At 43.3% G+C, this 22,118-nt stretch overlaps 1 protein-coding gene across 3 annotated transcripts in view; it reads left to right on the forward strand.

Annotated features, from left to right (window-relative positions):
• Nucleotides 1–18,812, forward strand: part of ANKLE2 (ankyrin repeat and LEM domain containing 2) — a 148,054-nt gene extending 129,242 nt beyond the window's left edge. For 2 of the 3 annotated variants that reach the window (XM_040347805.1, XM_040347800.1), the window contains exons 8-13: nt 4,665–4,837; nt 4,953–5,059; nt 14,008–14,189; nt 14,527–15,127; nt 15,669–15,800; nt 17,131–18,812. In XM_040347805.1, the coding sequence (XP_040203739.1) occupies nt 4,665–4,837; nt 4,953–5,059; nt 14,008–14,189; nt 14,527–15,127; nt 15,669–15,800; nt 17,131–17,362 (1,427 nt within the window). In that variant the 3' untranslated portion in view covers nt 17,363–18,812. The remainder of the gene's footprint in view (nt 1–4,664; nt 4,838–4,952; nt 5,060–14,007; nt 14,190–14,526; nt 15,128–15,668; nt 15,801–17,130) is intronic. The other variant, XM_040347801.1, reaches the window with a different exon arrangement.
• Nucleotides 18,813–22,118: the final 3,306 nt, after the last annotated feature.

The following is a 22,118-nucleotide window of genomic DNA, read 5'->3' on the forward strand; positions in this document are numbered from 1 at the left end:
GTGGTGAAAATGCCCTGTATTGAAGTGGTTAAGAAAGCATTGTGGCATTTTTTTCTGTAATGCGTCCTTCCACTGATCTTCCAGGAAGGGGCCAAAAGCTCTCTCCCATCTCTCGCCCGCTTTTGCGGGAAAGGCCGTCAAAAAATCATTAAAGCGGTGGTTCCCCCTAAAACAAATTTCTAACAATAGATTCGTAAGACCCGTTACACTGCGGGTAGGCTGGCTTTTGTTTTTGTTTTTTCGTACATACCGAGATCTCGCCGTTTCGTCCCTTGGCGGTGGGCGTTCCTAGTTGATTGACGTTTCTCCGACGGGCGCATACTGCGCGTCACGACTTTCCGACAGAAGCCGAACGTCATTGCGCAGGCGCCGTATAGAGTCGGCTCTATACGGCGCCTGCGCAGCGAGGTTCGGCTTCTTTCGGAAAGTCGTGACGTCACGTATGTGCCCGTCGGAGAAACGTCAATCAACTAGGAACGCCCACCGCCAAGGGACGAAACGGCGAGATCGAGGTATGTACTAAAAAACAAAAACAAAAGCCAGCCTACCCGCAGTGTAACGGGTCTTACGAATGTATTGTTAGAAATTTGTTTTAGGGGGAACCACCCCTTTAAGCAGCATTGCTTAGCAATGCTAGATAAAACCCTTTGTGGAAGCTGATTCAGCCATCATATGGAACAGTGGCGTTGGGGATTTTTGCCACTCCACTGCCGAGCCCTGAGCTGCTATAGCATGTTTAACCGCGTCCAGCCCAAGGACATTATATGACGTCTGACTGTCAGTGGGAATTGGGGCTGAGTTGTGAAGGCAGAAGGGTCTTTATCTTGATGCATTCTATGCATTAAGATAAAAAGCCTTCTTTGTGCAACAGCCTCACCAGCACCCCCTAATACTTGAGCCCTGTCTCTGTCCAGCGATGTCCACGAGTCCCTCGGCCATCCCTGACTCTCCCTCCTGATTGGCTTAGAAACAGCAGCAGTGCCATTGGCTCCTGTGGATGTAAATCAAAGTCAGTTAGCCAATCAGGGGAGAGAGGGGGCAGGACTGAACAGCAGTTCCATGTCTGAATGGACACACAGGGGGGGCTAGGAGCAGCAAAGAGGAGGATCCAGGATGCTCTGTGAAAAACTACTGCACATGACAGGTAAGCATGGCATGTTTATTATTTTTAAAGCGGTTGTAACCGCTGCACTTTTCTTCTTCTTTTTTTTTTTTCAATCACTTACTTTCAATGATAATGGTAAACAGGACAAATGGGCATAATCTCCCAAACAAGGTCCCAGATGGCAATACAAACTGACAGGTGTTCAAATGCATCTCCACATCTCAATTTGCCTTTTAGTTAAAGTAGTTGTAAAGGTTTGTGTTTTTCACCTTAATGCATCCTATAAATTGAGGTGAAAAAACACCAGGCAATAACTGGTCCCCCAGCCACCCTGTTTTACTTTCCTAAGCCCACTCACCTGCTCTGCACGTCCCCCGGCGTCCTCTTATCCTCAGAGTCTCAGCGTTGATTGGATAGATTGATAGCAGCGCAGCCATTCAGGCAGAAAGTCACGCAAATTTACCACGTTTTTGCCGCGATTTTGTACAGGTCAAAAGGTCACCAATGTAAAAAGCAAAAAAAACGCCCAAATCTGCCTAAAAAAAAAGTCCCAGAACTTGTTTGAGCTTCAGCCGTTTTGGAGCTTCTGGCTTCAGGCGTTTTGGAGTGGAGATGTGAACCATCTCCATAGAGAATAATAGATTTTTTTCCCTCCAGCGTTTTGTTGCTTCAGGCTTCAAGCTACAAACGCTCATGTGTGAATGGGGTCTGAAGCCATCAATGAAAGTAGTGAATGAAAGCTGCCAGCTCCAAAAGTCTTAAATACAAATACTCAAAGAATAGTTAGGATACGAGTACAGTGCTGATGAACTATAAGTAAAGCATTCCCAATATGTTGAAAAAGGGAAGAAAATAACACTGGTGAAAAAACTCTGAGGAAAACTTAAAGCCAAGTTCCAAAAGATAAGTGGTAAATATCTAAAACTCTAGATGAAACAAACTCGTGAGGTTTAGTCACGAATGAGTATTCCAGATACTGTCACAATGAAGATTCAAAAAGATAACATGTTACATTTTTAAGCTAAATGAATAAACCAATGAATATTAAATAGTGATGGTTCTAAAAGATAATCCAATAAAAATCCATGAAAAGAAAATTGGCCTAATTTAGCACCATAAATAGAAATCTTCTAAATTTACAAATGCAATGCTGAAAAAACATCTGAAGGTAAAAGAAAACTAATGCAGAGTTCCAAGAGAATAAAATGTATAATAAAAAATAAAAATGTAGAACAAAGTCCCAAATTAATATTCCTGTGATAAAGGGTTTAACCAGTGCATTTTCATACAGGGGCAGAGCAAAATTATTAAGAAAGTTTGTGTAAAAAGATCCTTTATCCAGAATGCTTCACACCCAAGTGAGTATATAATCTCTTTACCGACTTGATTGACCACCTTGCAGCGGTCTCATAAGGCACAGGGAATTCGGTCTCCCAAAAACCAAAACGAATATCCGCTGCTATACCCTTATCAATCAAAGACAAAAAAGAGGGGCTCCCATAGTGCAGCAAGTTCAATAAATACATTTTATTTGATATAAACTAATTGCGCTTACAAGAGTAAAAACTTCATGCGTGGTGTATCAATGTGTATCAAATCATGGCGTCTCCACAGGCTTCCTACAGCTCCCTGTTTGCTGGAACCATCAACCTCCGAAGAGAAAAACGTGATGACGTCAGTGTCGCAGGCTTACCCTATGCGTTTCTTCACGATATGACTTCGTCTGGGGATTGGCTGCCAATCCCCAGACGACGGCCTATCGTGACGAAACGCGCAGGGCCGAGGCTGTGACACTGAAGTCATCACGTTTTTCTCTTCGGAGGTTAGACTGATTTTTCTTTCCACTGATTTTTATTGGATTATCATCACAGTTCTTTTAGAGCTATCACTATTTATTATTCATTGGTTTATTAATTTAGCTTAATTATTATCACGTTATCTTTTTGAACTTTGTTGTAAAAACAACCAATGCAGCTAAGCAGTCTCTCATCAAAGGTCTCCCATCCCCTGGCCGGAGTCTAGAACAAAGCCATATTCGGCTTTGATTCGGTCTCCGATGTAGAAACCTGGAAGTGACGTCACTTCCAATTTACTCAGCAGCCAACTGTGGCATTTTTAAAAAAGTGTCAGTATTCAAAACGCAGATCTTGAAAGGCAGAGGCAGGATTTTGGGTCTAGACGTCAGGACCCTCCATTAGAAGTACCTGTCACTGCCTATTACTGTCACAAAGGATGTTTACGATCATTGTGACCGCAATAAAAGTTTTTTTTTTTTTTTAAGGGGCGGTGTAAAAAAATTTAATATAAGAGAATTATTTTTCTTTTAAAGTGCCCTATCCCTCCATGCTTGTGCGCCAAGAAAACGCATAAGCAAGTTGCGCCTGCAAATGTAAATGGTGTTCAAATGCCACATGTGAGGAATCGCCGAGATTGTTAGGGCGAGAGCAATAATTCTAGTGCCAGACCTCCTCTGTACCTCTAAACAGGCAACGTTTAGAAATGTTTTTTAAGTACCCTAGTTTGTCACCATTACACAAGTGTGCACAATTTTAAAACGTAACATGTTAAAGGGGTTGTAAAGGAAAACATTTTTTTTCCATAATAAGCATCCTTTACCTGCAGACATTCCTCTTTTCACTTCCTCATTGTTCGTTTTTGCTCAGAAGTTGCTCTATTTCATCTCTGTTCTGTTCACTTCCTGCTTGTATGATTTAACTGACCACCGTGAAGGGACGCTTTACTGCGATGGTCAGTAACGTGCTCACCCCCTCCTGGGAACTACATCTGTGCGGCAGGACGCTCTCTATGTGTTGGAGACTTCAAGGAGGTGTGAATTACTGGGCGTGCCGCAATTCATACTGGGAAATGTAGTTCTTACATGAACGAGCGATGCAAACCAGGAAGTGAATGAGAGAACAGAAACTAGAATGCCAGAGGTGATATAGATGAAGGGATTTAATAGGTATTTACTCGTTTTTTAACAGAATCATTACACTATTCTGTCGGTCTACCTTGCAGACATTAATTTTAGGCAAAAAAAATGTTTCCTTTACAACTCCTTTAAGTATTTACTTATTTACTGTGGCGTAACATCTTTCACATTATACAAAAAAATTGGGCTAACTTTACATTTTTTTTATTTTTTTTTTATAATTCATTGAAGTGTATTTATTCCCCCAAAAATGTTGTTTTTGTAGGACTGATGCGCAAATACAGTGTGACATGAATTATTGCAACGGCCGCCATTTTATTCTCAAGTGTCTCTGCTAAAATATATGTTTGAGGATTCTAAGTAATTTTCTAGCAAAAAATACACATTTTACCTTGTAAACAACAAATGTCAGAAATAGACCTCGTCTTAAAGTGGTTAAATGGTTTGAGTTCCAAAGAGCATTGTCCATCCTAGAAAGTATTTATCTTTTTACGACTTGCAATCCTCTTTAAGATGTAATATGTAAGTGTATGTACTGTTTTTATGTTTTTTTTTTTTTTTTTTTGTCTTCAATGTATGCTTTATGTAGGTGTTTGCAATTCTAATTTGTAACCATTTTACTCCCAGGGCATTTTTATGTCCCTCTACTTCGTGCGGAGGATAACTCTTCTTCACCAATTATTGGAGTACCCTGGACAAAAGAGCAGACCGATGTTCTCGCTCAGCCCAGATATTGTGTCAGCCCCAAAGATCCCTCACTAACCGTTAGAGCATTTGCTGGACCCATGAGCCCCTCAAAGGTGAGAAACCGCTTTAGCTTTGTGTGTGTGTGTGTAATGCTGTGAGTTGTGGTGTTGTTTTCTTTAAAAAAAAAAAAAAAATTGAAAAGGTGTGTGTCTATTATATATTTTTTAGGCTGAGGACTTTAGAAGAACTTGGAAGACTCCTCCACGGGAAAGGGCTGGAATGTTCCACAATATCAGAAAAACTGATCCAGAAAGAGGCGTGGAAAGAGTAGGGAGGTAAGATTGACTTTTACAATCCTAGAAAATGTGGCTAACCTAAAATTTGAAATGTACCTTTTTAGGGTCCTTTCAGACCTGTCTGCTTAGGTGTTTTTGCATTGACATACATGTATTGTGTTAACACAGCCCATTCATTTGACTGGGATGCCATGTAGAAGCCCATTGCAGCAATCACATGGGTACTGCATTGTGGTGTGCTGTATTGGGGTGCAATTGGAAATTAATTGTATGTAATGCACCGCAGTGCACAGGTGTGACTGTGGGCATTTTGTGTCAGGTAACTGGCTATTGGTGCATGCCTCTTGATTCCAGAAAATCCTGTTAAAATTCTGTCTGGAAACCTGCAGGGGGGAAAATAGGTTTTCAGATTCTTGGCAGTACACTATCTGTATATATGTGGGCTATTTTACTTTGGGATTGTTAGATTTTTTTTGTTCAATACGTTTTTATTAAGGTATTCAAGACATAGAGGTACAAAAAAGCAAAAACAATTCCAAAAACAAGCAGCAAAACAAAGAAAATAAAGGGGTAGAGGATGCGGTCAAGCTATGACAAGTTACCAAAAACTTCCATATGTCATACAATCATAACACAGTAGAAAGCGCCTTATACAAAAAAAAAAAAAATGACCGGTATTACTCAACAGTAAATCACCATTTCCCGACATCACTGTTTAATTGCACTTGTACCAATGTGCATAAAGTATAGCAATTAGCAAGGGAAAACAAAAAAGGAAAAGAAAGGGTAAGAAAAGATATAAAAAGGGCAAAAGCAGAAAATGAGAAAAAGGGTGGGAGGGGGGGGGGGGGGGGAAAGGGTAATCCGCCACAGGTGATCACCAGGCAAAGTAAGATAAAATAAACATACTAAATATCAGCATCACATAGTTCAAGACATAAGGTCTGCATATGCAGTAGTATATTTAAAAGCAAACCAGTCAGCCCATATTTTGATCGCTAATTTGGCTTTATTCCTACTAGAGAGTGTAAGATCCTCCATTCGGTAGGTATGATCTACTTCCTCTAACCATTGACGTAGAGTTGGAACTGTGGCTAACTTCCAAAATCTAGGAATTGGAGACTTCGCCGCATTCAAAAAATGCGGTGTCAAAGATTTCTTATATGAGCTAACTGGTCTGTCCGTACAGTGAAGCAAAATAACCCAAGGGTCATTAGGGGTCTCAAATCCCTGGATTTCCTTCATACAGTCAAGAACAGATCGCCAAAATGGGCGGATATTTGGACAATACCACCACAGGTGAGCATGTGTCGCTCGGCTACCACAACCCCGCCAGCAGAGGGGGAAGTCTGGGGGCAAATCCCATGAAGCACTGCAGGGGTGAGATGCCACCTAGTGAGAACCTTATAGTTAACTTCCGCAATCCTGGAAGAAATCGAAGAGGTGTGAGCTAAACAAAGGATCTTGGACTTTTGGGCCTCTGTAAAAGACATATTGAGATCCTGTTCCCAGTTGCGAAGAAAAATGGGTTGGCCCTTGGTAGATAAGGATAGCAGTGCCTTGTAAAAGTAAGAAAGAGGCCTCTCAGGTGGTTGGTCCTCAGCAAAAGCAAGCTCAATTAGTGACAGATCTGTAAGAACTCGGAGTGGTCGTGGAAGGGAGCGTACAAAGGCCGAAAGTTGGTAGTATTTCCAGTGATCCAGATGAGGTACAGGGGGAGGACCTACCAGGTCAGACAAAGAGGCAATGCCAGTGGGAGTAATCACATGATGTAGCATTGTTGCATTACCCAGAGACCGAGTCTTTCCAGAGGGGTACGTATTCCCAGGGGGGAAGTAGTTGTGTCCGGCAAGGGGCATCAATGGGAAATTGTGCGGCCATTTGTGAGTTTTACACAGCGAGTCCCAGATCATCAAGGTTGAATGCGTAAGAGGAGAAGCAGATACAGCCAAAGACCTGCATCTTCTGGGAATCCATAGCTGTGTAAAAAGATCAGTGGCACACAGGGACTCTTCTAGAGACACCCACAGTTTAGAATGCTTATGATACTTCCAGTCTAATATCCTGGTAAGGACTGTGGCCACAAAGTAACCTTTAACATCCGGTAAGGCAAGGCCCCCTTCAGATTTTTGGGATTGTTAGATGACAAACAAGAATTAAATTATAAAGTTGTGTATTCATTAAAACTCAAGGCTGATTTCTCTAGGACTTGGCTGGTAATTGTTAAATTACAACAAAGACCTTTTACTGGAGTAGGTGTTTCAAATCACAAACAATTGGTATCTTGGAACCAGGGTGGATATGATTTAAATCAAGTTGATATTAAATCACTAGTATAAAAAGGCTTGATTTAAATTAACTTGATTTAAATCATAATTTCTCTTATTGTCCATGGACGGACACAGCCTCTTCAAGTCTTGACAAGTGGGTTATGTTCCTGTTTACAGGAGAGGACTAGGCAGAAACATGTTGGGTATTCAGATACATGTTATTTTAAGAGAGTTGATCAGCCCCGCCCAGGGGGCGGTCCCTCCATACATAACCCACCTCCCTGCAGCATGCAGCCTCAGTTTCGTTCTGCCTAGCACAGGAGGACAACGTATGGCTCCCTTTGGCCCCAGCGCCCTGAGGAAAAGATTTTATTTTCTTTTATTTATTCTCTTTTTGAAGAATCTTCTATCCACTGTCGGCTGAGAGACAGGCTGGATATATAGATCCTTGTAGTCTTCTCAGTCCGGCCAGCGAGCATGAGCACACCTTTGCAAAGAGGCTGGGTCTACCACGACACACCCCATGACTTCTGGGGTGGCCAGTGAGCTTTGCTCCAAGGTTCACATAGGACTGGGCTGTGGTGTTGTCTCACTTACAGTGGACCGGGCCGAAGGCTATCTCCAACACGGTTGTATGCCTGTCTGGAATGCGTCAGTGAGTACTCGCGTGGATGGGTAAGTAAAATCCCCCCGCTTAGGTGGGTTGGTGCGGCTGAGCATTCCTGGGGTTTGGGGGTCCTCCTATCCTCCCTTACCTGCTCCTTTTCCCTCTGCTGCATTACATTACTGCTGGGGGGGGGGGGGGGGACTGCACCTTACTTAGGGCACTGTGTGTCTGGCCTAAGTTTTGTTTAAATCTGGGGGTCTTTTTTCAAGAGGAGTTTTGGACACTGTAGCCTCTTTAGGCTTTCACTGTTTAAAATGCTGCGTTTTGCCGCTATTTTTTCAGTGATTTTCAGTTTCTATTGAAAATCCCATTGGCGGCCAATTTGTTGTTTTGGCGGTGGTTTTACGCCGCTGCCTTTGGCTGAAATGCTGGTCTGCTGACCCCAGGCCTCTAAAAAAGCCCTGGCGGATTTACCCTTCAACGGTGGGAGGCTTTTTGGGTCTTCACTGGATGACATTATCAAGAATGTCACGGGAGGGAAGAGCACGCTCCTCCCTCTGTCCTCCAAGGGGAAGGAGCCCCGCTGTAAGCCAGTTCCTTCCTTTCCCACGCAGAAGCAGTATTTTCGTCAGTCAGGGTCCGCGGGTAAACCCTCCCAGGCTGACACAGGCTCAGCTGGGGGACAGAAACGACCCTGGGTGCGTAAGCCGGCATCCAAGCCCGCCACTGCATGAAGGCCTGCCCCCGCTCAACTAATGGGTGGGACGACGACTTCACAGGTTCACAACTCTGTGGACCTCTCTGCTCTCCGACCAATGGGTCTGCGAGGTGGTCTCTTTGGGGTACAAGATGGTTTCTTTCCTATCCCCCGAACAGATTCTTCCCCTCAGGTCTCCCTCTCCTACCGGCTCGTCGGGCTGCCCTGTTGGGAGCAGTACAGGACTTGCTAAGTTGCGGGGTCATTTTACCCGTTCCGCAGGATGAGAGGTTTCAGGGATTTTATTCAAATCTGTTTGTGGTCCCGAAGAAGGACGTGGTCCGTCCAATTCTGGACCTCAAGGCTCTAAATCGGGGATCCTCAAACTACGGCCCTCCAGCTGTTGTAGAACTACACATCCCATGAAGCATTGTAACACACCATATAAACAAAAAAAGTGTAGCGCTAAATATATGTGAAAGAATTAGATATAGTGAATCTATATCTGGTAACATGTAGCGATAGATGTGAATGATGATAAATCCACAAATAGGTACAAACTAAAATGATAAAGTCTCTCGTGTGTGATGAAAATTAAAACAGTTCAAAAATTGGTGAGTGAATCAATCAAGTAACTTGTCTTCGCAGGCATGAAGTGAAGTAAATCCACCACCAAAATGAATGGAGGCTTACCGGAATCAGTGGACCCAGAATAGGCGTATACCTAATGGGTCATACAGGCTTGTAAGTGATGGTATCCCACTCCTAAAGGAATCATAGGTGGCAAACAAGGAGAAGAAATCCAATGCAGGCAATGGTTGAACCAGGAGGAGGATTTGACTATAGGTCAGCTTTTGAAGTTAGGGACTTGGATTCATATGAGTGGCTCAAAATCTCAGCTCAAGGAAAGGAATAGAGGAAAAAGCAAAGATGCACATAGTGTAAATCCGATTTAAAAAAGTTTACTTGGCAGTAAATAAATTATTTACACTCACATTTTCAGCAGTTATATCGGGCATAAAATCAAAAAGCAGTAGTGTCAGCAGGTTCCCGACGCGTTTCGATCCATTAGATCATCATCTGGGGTGCTGACCTACTGCACAGAGAACCTTTATATAAGAAAATACCCCCATACCTCAAAAATGGCTCCACGTGAGGAATCCTAATTGTCAAAAAACGAATTTCCTGGTGTGTAGGGGAATGGCGCCGGCGTGCGCTCCAAGCCTCACTTGTAAGTGCAGAGGATGGAACGCTACGTACGCCCCTCCCATGGCCAATCAGGTGCTCAATAGCACATCCGTCCTGTAATAACTGCCGGACGTGAACGTGTACTGCGTCGGCGTGCGCTCCAACCATGCGCTCCACGCCTCCGAATGGACATATGACGCCAGCGTGCGTACCAAGGCACACAAACCAAGGTGAACCGCACGGAAATCTTCAGCACACATGACCCTCAATTTAACTAACCTGTCCCATATCTAAGCAAGACAAAGGGACGACAAAGGCGTGCACTCCAGACCTATAAGAGACTGGCAAAAAACAAAGAAGCACGCCACAGCCGGCAACAAAAAGGAACAAAAATAAAAATAAAAGCTGTGAACAAATGGACACCATCCACAGCAATTAAAAAATACATTAAGGCAATGAAGGGTAATTCTAAATAAATAGAAATTCATATAACTGAATAGATCGACAGTAAAAATACTTGACCCATGACCCTTCATAGCCAACCCCCACGGGGAAAACAACATTAGCGAAAAATTGTCTTATGAAGAATTTAAAGACACTAGAGGTATGGGAATAGATAAAATGAATAAAACATTTTTTTATTAAAAAAAAATTAATCTGAACAATTGTAACACACCGACATTCACAGGCATGATGGGAATTGTAGTTCCTGAACAACTGGAGGGCCGTAGTTTGAAGACCCCTGCTCTAAATGCCTTTGTGAAAGTAAGGAAGTTCCGCATGGAATCCATTCGCTCAGTGGTAGCTGCGCTCCACCCGGGGGACTTTCTGGCGTCTTTGGAAATCGAGGACGCATACTTGCATGTCCCAATCTGCGCAAGTCACCAGAGGTTTCTGCGTTTTGCGATCGGGGAGGACCACTATCAGTTTGTGGCCCTCCCTTTTGGCCTGGCGTCGGCACCAAGAGTTTTCACCAAGGTGCTCGCACCGATCCTAGCTTTGCTGAGACAGCGAGGCATTGACAACGTGGGCTACTTAGACGATCTTCTTCCGAGAGCAGGTTCTGGCTCAGAATTAAAGGAGGACGTGTCTATTACCAGCCAGACCCTCCAAGAATTTGGGTGGATGTTGAAGTTCAGAAGTCGGTCCTGGTTCCGACTCCGCATTTGGAATATTTGGGCTTGATTCTGGACTCCTCGGAAGCGAGGGTCTTTCTAACCCTGGAAAAATTACAGACCCTTCAGTCTGCAGTGAGTGTTCGCATTCCGCAAATGGTCGTCTCTCCGATTTTTGCATGTGTGTTCTGGGCCTCGTGGTGGCCTCGTTCGAGGCAGTACTGTATGCCCAGTTCCACACTCGAGTACTACAGAGGGAGATCCTGTTCAAATGGAACAAATCTCCATTGTCTCTGGATCGCCAGGTCAGCCACCTGGTCAGGGCCTCTCTGAATTGGTGGCAGAGATCCCCGACTCTTCAGTCAGGGAAGTCGTTTCTTCCCTTCCAGTGGACAGTGATTAGGACGGACGCCAGCCTCATGGGCTGGGGGGTCCAGTCGGCCCAGGGTCGTTGGACTCTAGAAGAATCCCGTCTACCAATCAATGTCTTGGAACTTCGAGCGATCAGACTATGCCTCTCCTCGTGGTCGAGGAGGTTGCAAGGTCGCCTGATCAGGATCCAGTCGGACAACGCGACGGCGGTGGCTTATGTCAACCATCAGGGGGGAACTCAGAGCTCGGCTGCAGCATCCAAGGTCACTCACATCCTAAGGTGGGCGGAAAGAAGCGTGCCGGCCGTCTACATTCCAGGTGTGGAAAACTGTCAGGTGGACTACCTGAGTAGCCCAAATGCTGGACCAGGGAGAATGGTCATTGCATCCGGAGGTGTTTCAACTCCTTTGCAGGAGTCGGGGCACACCGGACGTTGTAAAGTTGTAACTTGACTCCCGAAGAGCAATGTATTAAATCGTGGGCTCCCGCCCAGTCCAACAGTAACTCTTGTAAGGCAGTGGGTCAGGACACGTAGCAGTGATGAACCAACCAGAGGGGAAATGGTAAACGAGAAAACTTAAAAATAAAATTAAAAAAAATCGACTCCCCAACCAGCAAGTGCGTATTGTAGCACCCAAAACCTGGTTTCGAGGCCCCAGTCAGTCGTGTAAAAAAAAATAAAGGTCTAACCCACTGCCACGTGTATGAAAAGTATGGTAGGAAGGATACTCACAAGGTGTCAGGCAGCGTTCTCTGGTTCCGCTCTGCGCTCCAGCCAGGTGATCACCTCTTCTGGGTCCTCAAAAAAGAAGGCACGGCCGTCTCGTTCGACCCGCAGACGAGCTGGGAATAGCATGGCATACTTGAGGTGATGAGTGCGTAGCTTGCGTTTGGCCTCCATAAACCCTTGGCGGCGGCGTTGAATCTCGGCCGAGAAGTCTGGGAAAATGTCAACGTTAACATTTCCCAGTGGGATATTTCCTTTTTCTCTGGCCATCCGTAAGGCTGCATCACGGTCCATATAATTTAGGAGTTTAGCGATAAAAGTACGGGGAGGGGCTCCCTGCGGGGGCGACTTGGCAGGCATACGGTTGGGCGCTCTCCACTGTGAGAATGGGGGAGAAGGCCTCTCTGCCATAAGTATTAACAAGTAATTGTTCAAGGAACACAGTGGGATCCTTACCCTCCGCACCCTCAGGCAGGCCAATGAACCTCAGGTTGCAGCTCCTGAGCCTGTTCTCCATTTCATCCTGCTTGGAGAATAGCTGGTGGATCTGACGCTGCATGCGGTCTGTGCTTTCCTGCAGAGGGAGGAGGGCATCCTCCACATTGCTGAGTCTGGTCTCCGCAGTTTTGACCCGGCCCCGTAGCTTGTGCAGGTCTTGCCTTATTAGTGATATGTCCTCTTTGACCTCCTCAATTTGAGCTGTGAGCAAAGTCCTGCAGAGGGTGATAGCTTCCAGAAGCCGATCTGTGTCTCCCGCCGTTCGCTCTCTCCCTGCCTTCTCCCCAGCGCCATTTTCCTCAGCCTCCTCTTTATCCTGACGGTGGTACTGATCTAGCTTCGCCACAGCCGCGGATTTTAGTCCCTTCGGGGGAGACATGTCGCCGGAGGTCCCGTGTAGCGTGGGAATCAAGGTAGGAGTGTGTGGGTCGTCAGCGGACCACAGGATGGTTGGTAACTTAGGAGTAATGGACGGAGCTACTCGTGAAGGCGTCCTACTCCATGCGCTGTCATGCCACGCCCCATTTTATCTCATTGTTTAATGGTTACTGTGAAATTGTGTGAGGGCATCAATGCTGTGCAAAATGTAAATACTGCCGAGTATACAGCCTCATGCTACTTAAAGCGGAGGTTCACCCTCAAAATTTACTTTTTCTCTAATCTATCTCCAGCCTTAATAAAGGCTTGTAGCGTTGTCATTTTTTTTTTTTAATGTGGACACTTGTATTCAGCCGCACTTCCGGGTCTTCTTCCCTGCGGGGAGTGGGCGTGTCGCTCCTTTTCCCCGACGGGGAGCTCTGCGCAATGTCTCCTGGGAGTGAGTGTTGATCCTCCCAGGAGACGATTGACGTGCGGGTAAAGCGCGTCATCGCCTTCCAAAAGTATCCAACGGGGACTCGGCTCTTTATGGCACTATACGGCGCCTGCCGTGTAGAGCTGACTGCGCAGGCACCGTAAAGTGCTGAGTCCCCCTCGGATATTTTCAGAAGGCGATGGCGCGCTTTACCCGAATGTCAATCATCTAAGGAACGCCTACTCCCCGGGGGAGCGAGAACCCGGAAGCCCCATGAAAATAGCATAAAATCGTAAGTACAGCGTTACAAAAAAAAAAATCCAGCATACTGTAGATGTCAGCAGTATGCTGGATGTAACATTCTATTGTTGTTTTTGGGTGAACCCCCGCTTTAAATAAGCTCCATTTCATGCTAAAACTAAATATTATCGTATCTTAAATAGAAAAGTATATTTTTTAGATTACAATTTTTACTCCAAAAGCAATTTATAAAAAATAAATTAGTTAAAGTAAAAATCTATTGTTTGTTTTTTGTTTTTTTGTAAATCATTTATTTTTATCCACCCTGCTTGGAACACCATACTTGGTTTGAGGGTGCTGGAAATATGTGCAAATTATGGCGATCCTGAAAAACTGTAATTAAATGACCGCATTGGCTGGTACATAAATGTTCTGCTTTACACTATACTGATTGTTCCCTCTACTTTTGTTCACTTACAGGGAGCTTGCTCACGAGCTGGATGTCCCTTGGGTGGAGTATTGGGAGTTTCTAGGTTGTTTTGTTGATCTTTCTTCCCTGGAAGGTTTGGGGAAGCTGGAGGAATACCTGAGCAAGAAGGCGAGTGAGAGATTGCAAACTGACCATGATATCTGCAACAGATTTAAAACTCCATCTCCAGCAGGTAGGCATCCGGACAAAGGATATGCACTTGCAAACACCAAGTGCATGTCAACAGGATTGAATCTGGAAACTTGTTTGGTGTGTGTATGCCGACTTCTGAGTCACGGGTCTATAAACCGCATGCTGTAAACTGTTTTAAGAAAAAGGTAAAGTGCCTTATTGGTATACTTTTAGATCAGCGTTGAAGAAAATTGGTATGAGTGCTCTCCTGATACCTTGCTCCTCCATGTCACATACCCTTCTTACTAGCATGCATTGATGGTAAAACAAAATTGCAAATGTCAATGTGTGATCAGTAAATGCATTCCTTTTTTATGCTCATTTTTACTTATTTACAGGAAAAAGTAAAAAGTGCTGCAATTCTGTTTCTGTGGGAGCATTCCTGGATGATGAGGAAGACATAAGTCTTGAAGAAATAAAAAACAGACAGAATGCAGCACTGAAGAACAGCTTGTATTTGGGGACAATTGCAGGACCAGAATGCATAATGGACACTACACCAATACCCAGTAGTCCTCATAAAGAAGGAGCAATGCATGGTTACTGCAGCCCTTTGAGTGGTGACTGCGGGCATCAGCAGGATTTTGAGAACATGTTATCTCCAGTTTCCAATCTCCTAGCTGAGTTTGAAAAAATGTCATTTTCAGATCTGAAAGAAGATGGTGAGGTGTCTCATACAGGTTTGACAGTTGGGAAGCGAAATAGAATGAATGTTCATGATACAGACATTAAATCCAAAAGCTCACTGATTAGGACAGAGAGTTCAGGTGTGTTGCAGGCTGGTGAAGCTTTTTCCAATATCACCCTTTCAGGCAAACAACCTCTGGAACACAGAGATGAGCTGCCACGCTTAAACTCCACTTCAGAATCTTCTGCTTCACAAGTAATTATGAAAACACCAGTAAAACACCAAAGTTATAGAGCAATATTTCTACTTGGGTATGTATGACGTGCCTTTCGGCTTTATTTCTCAAATAAATAGGAAGTAAAAGTAATGTTTATATAAACTGACAGTTTTCTGTGTTTGAGTCATATAGCCTTTGCTGCTTTGTAGAGCACCTTGTTTATGGACTGCTTTTTGAACATCCCTACAGTCTAAATATTCATGTTCTCTCAATAGAAAAGAAAGAAAATAGGATTTTTGTGTATGCTTTAAAATTTTACTTTGAGTCCATTGAGAGACATGCGCCTCTTTCCTGTTTTTCATTACTACTTTGGATAGGATTACCTTTGTTATGTTGCCAGTGTCCATTTCTATTATAGGCTGCAGTATTGCCTGTTAGTCTAAAATGATTCATGTGTCCCTCAGTACATGTATAAATGTCATGATGCATACAAATCTTCTCTTTTTATTTATCCTTCTTTTTTTTTTTAGTATAGAGACTTGGCATACAATGTTAAATCTTTTACTTGAATTTACTGTCTTATTTTCACAAGCTGTTGATGTTGCATAATTAAATTAATCTTGCTGATATTTCAGGAAAGAACCTTCTAAGCTAGACAATGATGTTTTAGCAGCTGTGGAAAAGGTGGAAATTGATGCTCAGAAATACCCCAGTATTTCCAGGTGGATTACCGATGTTCTGTCTTACTCCAGTAAAGAACGACAAAGGTATTGTGAAATCTGTGTAAGGCCTCATGCACACTGGATGTTAAAATAACGTTATAAAAACGCCAGTAGCTTTGCAGTGAGTTTTTCAATAGCGTTTTTCCACGTTGGCGTTTTTTGGCATTCATGTTTTTTCCTTAAAAATATATGTATATTATTTAATATATTTAAAATATATATATATATTATATATATATATTATATATATATATATATATATATATATATATATATATATATATATATATATTATTAGTGCTGTCAAACGATTAATTTTTAATCGCGATTAATCGCATTAATGTCATAGTTAACTCACGATTAATCGCTCTAATTTATGACGAATTTCCCCACAAATATCGCACAATTCTGCAAGTGATTATAATTTATTATCGCTGTTTTCTAGCTGATCTAAAACCATTTTTGACATAAAGGGACACTTTTGGACAATCTACAGTTTTTCAGGCAGAAAGAATAGTTTTTATTTTATAAAAGAACATGTAGGACACTGGGCAGACCACTAGGGACAAGGGGGGTGTGTATTTTTACATACAGTACTGTAATCTATAAGATTACAGTATACTGTGTGTATTGTGTTTGTTTACTTTTTTAAATTTGGCGCCGTTCTCCGCTCCCGTGCGTCGTAACGTCGCAGAGAACGGAGCTCGGCGGCACACAGGCACTGTGAATCGAGCGAGGAGGACCCGCCGAGCGAGGAGGACCCGCCAAGCAAGGAGGACCCGCCAAGCAAGGAGGACCCGCTCGATCACACAGCGGGGTGGCATCGCTGGATCCAGGGACAAGGTGAGTAACTTGCCTGTGAATCCAGCGAAAAGGTAAGCCGCGCCGCGCCGCTGCACACTCTGCATGTCCACCCCGAGGGCTCCTGCGTTAATCGCGCGATAAAAATATTGACGGCGTTAACATGGGTTTGCGTTAACGCCGTTAATATCGCGTTTTAACGCACAGCCCTAATATATATATATATATATTTTCCCCAATGGATCAAAAACTTTAAACCCTGGTGAGTGACGTTTTTGAGCGTTTATCAGCGTTAGAGCGTTTTTTACAGCTGAAAAATGTCTCTCTCTCTTAAAGACGCCACTGCCCAAAACTGCTGATAACAGCCTATGTGTGCATGGAAACGTAGGATAACATGATGGAGAGTTTGACTGTAGAAAAAAACGTCTACTGCCAAAAACAGCTGCTGTAAAAATGTCCAGTGTGCATGAGGCCTCAAGGTTTATTTTATTTCGGCGTTTTGTGTTAATTGTGCATTTGCTAATGGTTTTGTCAGCTGATGTTTGTTTTTCTTTTCTCTGTTGTTGTCTTATAGTTGGCCAAGCCCTGCTGTATTATCAGGAAGAAACAAGTCTCAACTCTGTAGTTCCAACTCCCCAGGTGGCCTTGGCTTTTCTACTCCTGGGCGGAGCAGCCCCATTCCAGGGAGTCCTGGGAAATATGTGAACACGTCTGATTATAGCAGTCCAGGACGGTACAGCCCAGCATATGCCAGCCACATTCAGCTGCTGCGAATACGCCATTTCTCTGATCACTCATCCCTTTAGAACGTGCTTTTATCCTTCTTGTTTGTAAGCTGAGGCAATCAACCTGGGGCCATAAAGATTTATGGGGATTACTGATTTGCAACTAAGGCTCCCATCCCATGTTTTTGCTCATCTCTAGAAACCGTGCTAGTTTTTGGAGTAGTCACATCATTATGCACAATGCTGCAAAGTCTGTGCTGACGGTTCCCTTTAATTGCGAAGTATGAAGAAGCCGATGCCCGAGCATCTATCACGGATGCAATCTGCTGCAAGTATAAACCAGTTGGAGAGTAATCCTTTTTCACCTTCCTGCCATTAAACTTAAATTGTGTTGTCTAAAACATTTGTGCAACTTTGATGTTAAAAAAACTGTAGTAGTCACAGTCAGGAAATTTGCCAATCCACATTGGCGTGTGTCTGTTAGATGAAGTCTTGATTATTTTTGCTTGGCCAGTGAATCACTCAGCAATAACTTGCAGTGTGTACCCATGTGTGTAGGGCACTTGTGTTGTCCCTCTTTTGATGGTGTTAATGCTAAATACCCTGCTCCAGTCTATTGTTCAATTCCCACTTATGTGTATTAATAATCAAGTGCAGACAGAATGTTTTAGTGGCCTATCTTTTAAATTGTTGTTTTTTTTGTTTTGTTTTTAATATTCTGCCATTTTCATAAACATTTTCTTATATTTTTGTAAGTTGACAATTGGGTTGTAAAGAACATGTTCAAATGTTGGACACTGACAAGTGTTGATATTTACAGGGTTGTTTTATTCTATGTATTCAGTTTTTCAGTATCATCTAACACTGGAAAATGTAATATAGTCCCTTTTTTTTAAATAACTGACATTTTGAAAATGAACAAAGCAACTCCTAAAGCATTTTGTGTTGACCTGAAATTGTGATAATGGTGTGCATTGAATTGCTTTTGTAAGCTGAAGGGGCAGTAACTAAGTTAGTAAATCTACAAGATACATCAGCATATATCCATAGTTTTAAAGAAACTGTTGGGGGAGTGGGAGTGACTTGGGACTGCTGTAGGTATGAAGTTCATTTCATTCCTGAAGCAGTCTTTTAAACCCTTTACTGCCAAATCTCAGGCTGTTTTGACAGGCAACCCAATGCTGCAACATGTTGGGTATAGTTGGGAGTCTGGCTTCAAGCCTACATATTTGACTCATCTTGATAGGCAGCCTCACTGGCCAGTAGGATGTTTAGTATGAAAGGATGGGCAAGCTTCATTGCTGTCAGGAAGTACACATACTTTGCCTGTCAGAGCTGCTGTATTGATAAGTGCAAGCACCTCATACCTGCAGTTTTTTGTTTTGTTCTCTAATAAATAATAATAAAGGGTCTTCACCTTTAGATTTTTTGGACAAGGCTGTATTAAAAAGCTGAAGACAGGGGTACAACAGACCCCATGAAAAATCTGGTCATGGGGTAGAGTAGCTGACATTAAAATGTGTACAAAAGATCTCTTCTGAGTTAGGCTTAGGTTGATGTGTGCTTACTTTTTTCCTTCTGTTCAACCTACTGCGCCATCTACTTCACCAAATTGTACACGGGTCCTTCATGCTATGGGCATTGGATTATAGTGCATTTAGCTTAACCAACTTTATAAGCATTTTTACTTTTAAGCAAGCTTCTGAAAGGGAATTGTAGCAAAACATGACCACTAACCTTTTTAATGTAAGTATTTTGCAGCAAAGTTTGTTATAAGTCAGTTTTGTTAAATTTCTGTTGCTGATCTTGCTTCATCTTGTTATATCCAGAAATTGCAATACTTTTTCATGTTTAGCAAGTGCTTTTCCTATGCTGCTGCGATAGTTTTTTTTTTTTTTTTTATTCATGGCAGTTTGTGGTACTGATTGCATTACCTAGCCATCAAATTATATTTCTCGTGTTCATGGACGGACACAGCAGATTATCTTCACAATAGGATATTTCCCTTCTATCAGAGGACTAGGCAGAAACATTGTTAAAATGTTAATACAACCTTAAACTGTACAGTACCGCCCAGGAGGCACAACCCCTCTCCCTGCACACAGCAGCTTTAGTTTTTTCTGCCTAGCATAGGAGTTGGACCTGGCTCCCTATGGGCCCTTGGTCTGGGAGTTTTTTTTTATGCTTTTTCAATTTATTTATTTCTCTACTACGATCCTGAGATCTGCTATCAACTGCCGACTGGGCATCGCTGTGCAGTCGTTTTCCTACGGCGGTGGCGAGCCCTCTGGGTCCCCCTTTTTCCTCGGTGTGTGGAGCAGCTAGGAGGGTGTGCTGTGTGCCTGGTGTTGCGTCCCTAAGGGTTCAGATGTGTGGGTCACTATGGCATCCGAGTCTGATGCTTCTTCCCCTGACATACCGGCAATAGCAACTGGTGCTCCTGCACCTGCGGTGTCTGTGTAGGCTATGTCAGCAGTCCTAGAGGCCTTTGTTGCCAGGGTGGCTGCGGTGTGTGGGGGAAAAAAGGGGGTAAAAAGCACCCCGCCATATTCCGGGGAGATATCTGACTCAGATTCCGGCCCTACTATGACTCCCGGCCCAGGTTCTGAGTTTTCAGAGGATATGGACCACGACCCTTCTGACAGTGAGAATGACTCCGGGTCAACACACGATAGGGCACTGGTTGGAGCGCTTATCACCACGATGTGAGGTACTCTAAAATTGGAGGCTAAGTCAGGCTCATCTACAGAGGTGTTGGCGGTCCCTTTTGGGTTTCAACAAGCCTACCCGCACTGAAAAGGTGGTCCCTTGTGTGCTTTACTTGGATGAGCTTTTGTACAAGGAATGGAAACGCCCGCAGAGGACCTTTTCGGTCCCTAAGTGTAGTGCGGGGCGTTATCTGTTTTGAGGAAGATTTCCTGAAAAAATTTACCTCTTCCCCGATTGTGGACCCTCCGGTGTCCAGATTAAACAAAGTTACCACGCTTCCTGTGGAAGGAGCACCTGCGTTCAAAGACCCGGCAGACAGGAGAGCTGAGGCAGTGGCCCGCTCCCTGTTCACGGTAGTGGGGTCAGCAGTGCGTCCGGCTGTTGCTGGAGCCTTGGTGGCTAGGGAGATTCCTCTATTGACTCTCTCTCAAAAGGTGGCCTTTTTGGTGGCTGTTACGTCTTTGACGGTGGATTAGACAAGTCGTAATTTAGGCCTATGCCATATGTGGATGGGCGCCTCCATTTCCTGTCACAGCGCATTCTACCCGGCTGATGGGTGCCTCCTGAGCTTTCCAACATCAGGTGTCTGTCTCCCAGGTGTGTAAGGCGGCGACTTGGTCATCCAATCACACTTTCACAAAATTGACGTGAGTGCATCTTCGGATGCCTGCTTCGGCCACAAGGTTTTACTGGTGGCCATCTAGTGTTGCATCTCCTTTGTTGAGGAGCTCTGGTTATGTTTGTTGTGAAGTTTTGTTTGCTGTGAAGTTTTGTTTGCTGTTCCCACCCCTCGTTTTTCTGACACTGCTTGGGGACGTCCCTATTGTCAAGATAATCTACTGCGTCCGTCCATGAACACAAGAGAAAATAGGATTTTTGTACTCGCCATAAAATCCTTTTCTCTGTATTTCATGGACGGACACAGCACCCAACCCTCCTTTTTTATGTTTGTACTGCTTTTTGACAAACTGAAGCTGCTGTGTGCAGGGAGAGGGGGTTGAGCCTAGAGGGACCACCTCATGGGTGGTACTGTACAGTTTAAGGTTGTTTTAACAATGTTTCTGCCTAGTCCTGTCCTGATAGAAGGGAAATACCCTATTGTCAAGATAATCTGCTGTGTCCGTCCATGAACTACAGAGAAAAGGATTTTACGGTGAGTACAACAATTCTATTTTTGCACAGTTGTCTCCTAGGCATATAACCAATACCTAGATACAACATAGTGGCAGGTGCTACTTTGCCTTTGGGACATTGCTTTAGTTAGAATAGTAAATGGAACTGGGGACTAGATAGCCAGATTTATGAAAAAACTTATTTTTATTGCAATTCCACAGTCAGATGTTAATTGTTTTCTATGGACAACAGTTCTACATTTACAAGTCAGGCTAAATCTTGATAAAATATTGTTGATCTTTCTTACCAATATAATTTGTTGGTATGCATGGATCGACAGATGCAAAGTTTAATCTTAGGATAAGTCCTCTAGCATTTGTCAAGGCTTTCTCTGTATCTACAGCTGTTAGTTTGTGGATTGTAGCTACATTCTTTTCCCGGAATGGGAAAGGACCATGGCCTGTGTACAAGCCCTTAAAGGCAACCGTCTTCCAGCTGCAAAACTGTTCTGCTGTTCTAAGACTATGGAGAAGTTTGGTATTGTGGTATGATGACCTAGCTCCCTTCTACCTGTTGGCTAACAGATTTAGTGTACTGTATTCTGTTAATATACATATGCCATATTTTATTAATGCCAACCAAAAGTGTTCTATTTTATGTTTAACTCTTGGTATCATTGGATTTATCTGACTTTTTGTGTATGTGTTTTAAACTGTTCTGTCTAAAGTGTCAAATATTTATGGTTCTTTAAAAAAATAATAATGTGCTGGTTAATAAAAAAAACATTTAGTGCACACAAACACAATATAATGCCTAACTGTTTGGTAAAATATAAAAGATGTAATGCTGAGTAAACAGATACCTGTCAGGCTTTACAATTTGAATATGCCTGTGGAACAGCAACAAACTATACTACCTAAAAATTTCCATAGGCACTGCTTTAAAAGCCTTTACAGATTACCAGTTTAGAGTTATACAGGAAGTCTGGCACTTGAATTATTGCTCTCGCTCTGAT

Source organism: Rana temporaria, chromosome 1 (assembly GCF_905171775.1).
Source record: "Rana temporaria chromosome 1, aRanTem1.1, whole genome shotgun sequence".
Lineage (NCBI taxonomy): Eukaryota > Metazoa > Chordata > Amphibia > Anura > Ranidae > Rana > Rana temporaria.